This window comes from Phoxinus phoxinus (assembly GCF_949152265.1).
Source record: "Phoxinus phoxinus genome assembly, chromosome: 3".
Taxonomy (NCBI): domain Eukaryota; kingdom Metazoa; phylum Chordata; class Actinopteri; order Cypriniformes; family Leuciscidae; genus Phoxinus; species Phoxinus phoxinus.
Window position 1 is genome coordinate 1,334,486 of NC_136878.1, and position 7,500 is coordinate 1,341,985.

At 37.6% G+C, this 7,500-nt stretch overlaps 1 protein-coding gene across 3 annotated transcripts in view; it reads right to left on the reverse strand.

Annotated features, from left to right (window-relative positions):
* cita (citron rho-interacting serine/threonine kinase a) overlaps nucleotides 1-7,500 on the reverse strand; it is a 138,704-nt gene that overhangs the window by 117,698 nt on the left and 13,506 nt on the right. For all 3 annotated transcript variants that reach the window (XM_079608028.1, XM_079608029.1, XM_079608030.1), the window contains exons 6-9: nucleotides 4,966-5,108; nucleotides 2,526-2,619; nucleotides 1,763-1,951; nucleotides 179-332 (exon numbers count right to left, since the gene is read on the reverse strand). In XM_079608028.1, coding sequence (XP_079464154.1) covers nucleotides 179-332; nucleotides 1,763-1,951; nucleotides 2,526-2,619; nucleotides 4,966-5,108 — 580 coding nt within the window. The remainder of the gene's footprint in view (nucleotides 1-178; nucleotides 333-1,762; nucleotides 1,952-2,525; nucleotides 2,620-4,965; nucleotides 5,109-7,500) is intronic.

The following is a 7,500-nucleotide window of genomic DNA, read 5'->3' on the forward strand; positions in this document are numbered from 1 at the left end:
ATCTGTGCACCGAGACACTATAACAAATCCAGCAATTACACAAGAGAAGTAATCACTTTAAAGGCTACAGAAATAGCAGCAAGTCAGCGTAAGGATTAATAACCCGTAATTAACAGACACATGGAATAATGACATTGACGAGGCCTTGAGCTCCAGGACGGATGGGCGCTTCACTCACCGTGCCTCAGGTTGGTCCAGTCAACGGAGGAGAAGAACGGGTGCGAGCGCAGGCCTTCGTAGCCCAGGCGCTCCCGAGGTCCGCAGAACACACTCTGGAGAAGGTCCACCAACTGAGCGCTGGCTTTCGGCTCCTCTGGGAACTTCAGGAAACGCTGGGAGCAAAACACACACATATTATGCATAGTTGGGTTATGCAGCTTTAAATACGATCGATTTAACTAAACTTAACTTGAGCTGAATAACGACACTATTATCTTCTATAGAGCTACTTAGAGCTGAAAATTAATATGATTTATAATAGATGATGAACTTTACAAACATTAATACTGTATAAAGCGCTATAGAAAAGTGTCTTGACTTTGATATAGCTAAAAATGTGTATATACATTGCTATGTATATCACCCTTTCAACAACATTCAGCACATTTATTGATATTTATGTATTCCCTCTGAATTAAAAGGAAGATTTACTTATAATTTACTTATTATCATATTATGCCCTTTTATCAAACTCTTGATGTTGTTTTTGGCTCTCAATTTTGCTTTAATGTTGATTATTCTCCATTGTTGCAGCTCCTCTCTTCCCAGTCTGTAAGTAACGCTCTGTTTACTTCCTGTCTCTATGAAGCCCCGCCTTCTGAAAAGCACACTGTGCTCTGATTGGTTGGCTGGAGCAGTGTGTTGTGATTGGTCGAGCACTTCGAGTGTGTTTGGAATATGCCCCACCCCTTACCATAACCGCCAGTTTCAACACACTACTAACTAACTCAACCACGCCCCGCCCCTTTATTCTGCGCATTAATTATTTAAATGAGGAATATTGTGATGTGTTTGTTCCTGGGAGAAATCAAGACTACAATGGAGGCGTTTCAGGGAGTAATTTCATAGACTGTAAAAAAAATATAGACGTTGTGTTCGTGACGTAGTGTTTCTGAAGAGCATTTCTGAAGCCCAAAGTGGGCGGAGCCGGCCGTCACCATCTTGGCCGCGCGTCACTCCCGGATAACCGAAATCTGCCAAAGAGGCGGATTAGCTAAGGTGACGTGACGCTAACACACGGCAGACAAACGGTTAGTAGTGACATCAGCGGCAATCCACCTGTCACTCAAGAGGCCACGCCCTTAATTATGCAGAAATGCAAGGCTTAATATAATTTAAACGAATGAGTTATAAAATAAAATTAAAATCACCCCCCCTCACAGTTTCATGAAGGGCAAAATTAACTATATAGACCAAAACCACTTTTTGCACCAGGCTGTAAACATGTTTTTTTCTGTTTTTAACATGGAGGTCTATGGGATTGAGTCTCTTCTGCAGCCTCTAGTGGCCAGTGGATGAACTGCAGCTTAAGTTTCAGCTTCAAGAGAGAGACAGGAAGGTTGCCGCTTGAGTAATATATATAATAATTTACATTTATATTTATAAATATCCAAAGTGACTTACATGGCATTTACATTTTTATCAGTTCTTGCTTTCCCTGGGAATCGAACCCATGACCTTGGCGTTGCAAGCGCTAGGGGATTAGTGCCACGCCGCCACAGGATTATTAATAATGAAATGTGATTCACACTGCATGATTCACCTGAAAGTTGATGATGTTGTTGATGGTTTTTGTGGCCGTGCCGTCAGCGAAGGGTGATTTCATGTAGATCATTTCATAGGCGATGACGCCCAGGGACCACCAGTCGCTCTCGGGGCCGACGCTGAGTCCCGACAGGATCTCAGGGGCCATGAAGTCTCGAGTTCCCACCGGGAGTTTGGAGCACGTCACCTATGCCAAATAACCACACACCAATGAATTAACCTCTGGATATCAGTGTCAAACATGGTGCACTGACAACATATTTAAACTAGGGCTGTCAACGTTAACTCGGCGAGATGCGTCAAAATCAATCAAAACCCTCAGCCAATCAGAACAGCGTATGGGCGGAGTCTCGGCACTCGCAGGAAAATGTATAAGTACATAAACAAATTTACAAATATTACACCATTTAAACATTATTAAAACACATAGGCTACTGAGTTAATAAAACTATCTGTCAAAGAATACACTTGTTTGTTCACAGTTTGAACGTTCTTGTTTCCATTTGTTTAATTTCAAGATCTGAGGAGAATTCTCCAGTGTTGCTTTTACAGCTCAAAGCTGGAGCACTAAATGATATTCAAAGTCACATGACACGCTTTTAAAGTGTTTTAATTGCGATTAATCACACAAAAAAATATTAATCTAGTTCATTTTTTAAAAATCGATTGACAGCACTAATTTAAACCCATTTATTCAGCATCACATGACAGGGTTTCTCTCTGAGATAGATATATATATATAATAATGCCTTCACTCGTACCGTTCTGTTAGCCGCCAGTCTGGCTGCCGATCCGAAGTCGGCCAGCTTAATGTGACCCGTGCGGTCGATCAGAATGTTCTCTGGTTTAATATTCCTGACAAAAGAAAGAGAACAAGCAGGGAATGAGGAAAAAAGAAAATAGTTTATGTGAATTTATTATTAAATAGAGCATATATATATATATAAATTATTAATAAACTAGCATAAATATGTACAATGCGTGCAAGTATAAAAATGTATATATATAAATAAGATACAAAACATTATAAATAAATCATTAATAAACTAGCATAAATATGTAGAAAAGTGTATATGAATATACAGGGTGTATACAGTAATAAACAAGTTAAATTTAAGACTTTTTAAGACTTTTTAATACCACATCTAAATACAATTTAAGACCAAACTTATGATGGAAATACATATCAAAAGTGTAAATATACAGTAATCTTTCCAAGTAAACACACTGATGTTTGTTCAAAATGAACAGTATGGTAACATGACAATCAGTTGAGTTTAAGAACATTTAGAAATGTGTGTAATGCAAAAAGATAACACAAAAATGTCATTGCGGTCCAAAATTATATTTATTATTACAATATTTTCAGAACATTTAGGTCCCATGAACAAATGCTACAATCAAGTAAATGTGAATAAATGTGTGTGTGCGTGTATCAGGGTGTATACAGTAATAAACAAGTTAAATTTAAGACTTTTTTTGCCTTAACGTGAGTTTGGTGTTTTTTGCTTTGCACATGCGATTCCACCGCTCTGATCCCCATTGTCCCAAGTTGAAAATTCTTCCGACCAGTGTTGTTTTTGGCAGCCCTTTTAGTTTTAGTCTTAGTCATTTTGACGAAAATGCTTTTTAGTTTTAGTCACATTTTAGTCACTTATAAACTTGATAGTTTTAGTCAAGTTTTAGTCGACGAAAACAAAAAGGTTTTAGTCAATTTTAGTTAAAAAAAAAAAGAAAGAAAAAAAAGTAGGCTAGTCTTTAATAAATTAATTTAGGTTAAAAAGTATTGGAAATGGGCTTAGGTTTGATAGGTTTCAGCAAGTTGCAATTCATAAAACAACAGCTAACCTTAAAACCTTTGCATAATAAACTAGACTTTCTGAATAATTCGATTGGTTGGGTCCTTACATGCGCTTCGCGAGGCACACACGCACACTAGCACACACACGCAAGGTCTCTCGCTCCCTTTCTCTGCTGTGCGCGCGCTACACATGCGCGCTCTTGCTCGCTCTATCTAGATTTCGAGATATTCAGATTTGCGGGCAATTCTGAAATTATCGTACATTATGGGATTTTTTTCATTATTGATCGTACATCGTTCAACAACGATTAGAATGAGGCATTGCTGATACTTTTTTTTTTTAGCTCAAAACAGACCGATTTCACGCAAAATAGGCAGAAATGACATGCATTGTGAACGTCAGACTTATAATCATTTTCGTTCCATCTCGTCTCGTCAACGAAAACTCGAAAACGTCTCGTCATGTTTTAGTCACCTTAGAGCCATTTTTAGCTAGTCATCGTAACGTTATCGTCATAAAAAAAAGGTGCGTCAACGAAATAATTGCGTTATCGTCATCGTTGACGAAAACAACATTGCTTCCGACACACAACGCAGTATGCTTCGTAAGCATTTCCAGGTACTGACCTTAACCAAGAATACTCGTTCTTTTCAAGCCAATTTTTATTGAACTTGCATTTCCCCATGTTGCTAGCAATATTAGCTACCTACTGTATCAACCGTTGCTGTAGACTAGAGGCTACACTCGCTAACGTAATCAAAAGCTGAGCAGTACGCTCTGTTACTATGGTTACGTTCTGAACTAACCATAAACAATGCAGCGCATAGACTACCGGGAAGAAATATATTTGGCTGAACAGATTGACTGCATTTTCGCGGTGACATGAGAAAAAATATTTAAGACCCATCAAATCTGAAAATAAGACAAAATAATACTTTTTAAGGCCTTATTTTCAGGAAATGTAATATAAGACTTTTTAAGACTTTTTAAGGACCCGCGGCCACCCTGATATAAATAAATAATATAATTCAAAATTATAGATAAATTATGAATAAACTAGCATTAATGTGTACAATGCGTGTTTGTATATATACAAATAAATATACGCGCGTGTAAAAAAGTATTTTTTTAACAATTATACATAAATTATATAGATTACAGTCTTTCTTTTCCAAAATAAATAAATACCGGTAAATAAAAAATAGATATACACATTTATATTTACTATATCTTTTTCCCGAGAAGGGAAAATTAAAAAACACAAAATGACGACATCTTTAACTCAGAAGCAAATACCGTCCAATCAAATGCTCTCTAGAGTGAGAATGCCCCTCCCCCTAATAAATACCACCTATCAGTGACTAGCACTAGCAAGTAGCCATTGTGTGTTTGGTGGTACCTGTGGACGTATCCCATCTGGTGCACCGAGTGAACGGCCTGGACGAGCTCGGCCAGGTAAAACTGAGCCATAGACTCGTCCATCTGATCCTCATATCTGTTCATCAGAGCCATCAGGTCACCGCCGGGCAGATACTCCATCACCTGCGCAACACACACACACACACACACACACACACACACACACACTGGTGAAGAGTCGCAAACACACTAAACTGACCAGATTCATCTGTATTTAATTTAAAGAAGCTCACAAAAGCTGCTAAAGACACACTTAAAAATGTGTGAATATTGAATATCATTGCATTAGATAAGAAAATATCAAACATGATTAATCTAAATAAAGCGATCATTAAATAATCTTAATTCAGCGTTTAGTATTTATTTAGTTTAACACTATTATTATTATTATTATTATTACTATCATCATCATTATATAGAGCTTTAAAATCATTCTCATTTGAAATATTTCATTATTATTATTATTATATAGTTTCTAAAAAAAAAACATTTTAAATATTATTAATAATTATATAGGGCTTTAAAATAATTAGCATTTTAAATATTACTATTGCAATTACTACTACTAATTATTATTTTTTTTAAATCACATTATATTATTAATTAGTATGTAGGGCGTTAAAATAATTTCCATTTTAAATATAATTATTATTGCTATAACTACTACTAAAATATATTATATAGAGCTAAAAACAAATATTACTTTTTTTTTTAAATAACATTTAAATACCATAAAACAAATTCTACAAAAAATTTTCTCTCACACATTTTTGCTCAATTTCATTTAATCAATCAGTTTTCTAAAACTGTACAAACTTCTGCCATAATGTAACGACAATCAAAGTGCATCATATTTTCATATCATAATGTGTATAAAATAACTATGAAACTCAGACCATCAGATCTCACAACGTGATATTACATAACAATCACCGTTAAGTGAATCTATTATTGCACATTATCAACCAAAAGCGAACCATCTCGACACAGACTGACGGAATCACAAGGGTTTAATTAGCAGCCACTCGTCTCTAAACAAAAGCTTGTGATTACACCATTATCAATCTAATTAGACGATTAGCTAGTTAGCCTAAACTGCATCTTGAGAGAGTGGTGTTGGTATAAACCCAAGGAAAAGCACAGATCTGAACAGAGAGATGGTTATTTATAGCAGACGATCGTCAGCCTGAAACCACACCGCAGGCTGAAGCTAATTATTCCACACAGGACATGAACATCAGCATTCGAACCGGCACAACAATGAACATACGCAAACGGTTAAATATTTACAGTGATTATCTAGTGATTTACAGTCTCTAATTGAGCATCGGCGAGAGCCGCGTTTGACTAATTCATCAAAAAGTCATTTTTAGAAGAGAATGCAAAATAGCCGGAGTGATTTTACTGGAATAGAGCATTAAAGTGATCATAATCATTAAAATTATGTCCCAAAATTCCCTAAAGATTGCACGAGACTCGGCCACGTGAAGCATGCGTTTTTATCATTTATCTGAATTAACATTTACAAATTGTGTTGCGTTTAATCCCAATCTCTGGTGGAAAAGACATCTGAAGCATCTCTGTATTAAAACGGCTGATTCCTTCGTCTCGGTGAGACTAAATACACGTAGAATTTATGCATCCAATACACACCTGAAGTTATATAAATATACAATGTAATTTGGCAAAATGCCAGCTTGATTGGAAGTGACACACGGTGATAATTGTCTGGTGCTTCATCTCAAGCGGTTCACTGACACTCCTGGGCTAATGAGTTACAGTGACTCTGAATAAACTTTAATAGGGAGGAAACTGGTAATGATGGAAAAGACGGTGTGTGGGACAGTTGGGGGGGGGGGGGGGGGGGGATGTTTGCTAACCGCCACAACAGGGAAGAAGAAGAAGAAGAGATGGTCTATGCACAGCCCAAAGCATCGTGTCCTCGGTAGTTCGGACTCGCCATGTTCGACTCTGGAGTGCAGACTTATGAAGACAGGAGGACGCAAGTTCGGTGATTCTACAAATGTGACCCGCGCTGGCAAAAGGAGTCGCATTGAACAAATAACAAAAATTCTTTATTTTCACATTCTCTATTAAAAAAAACTGAGATACACGTTTGGGGCATTGGGATCGCTAGACGAGGGCTTAACGAATTTTTGTGATGGATGGATGGATGGATGAATGAGTGGATGGATGAGTGGATGGATGAGTGGATGGATGAGTGGATGGATGAATGAGTGGATGGATGAGTGGATGGATGAGTGGATGGATGAGTGGATGGATGAGTGGATGGATGAGTGGATGGATGAGTGGATGGATGAGTGGATGGATGGGTGGATGGATGGGTGGATGGATGGGTGGATGGATGAGTGGATGAGTGGATGGATGAGTGGATGGATGGATGAGTGATGGATGAGTGGATGGATGAGTGGATGGATGAGTGGATGGATGAGTGGATGAGTGGATGGATGGACGGATGGATGGATGGATGAGTGGATGGATGGATGAGTGGATG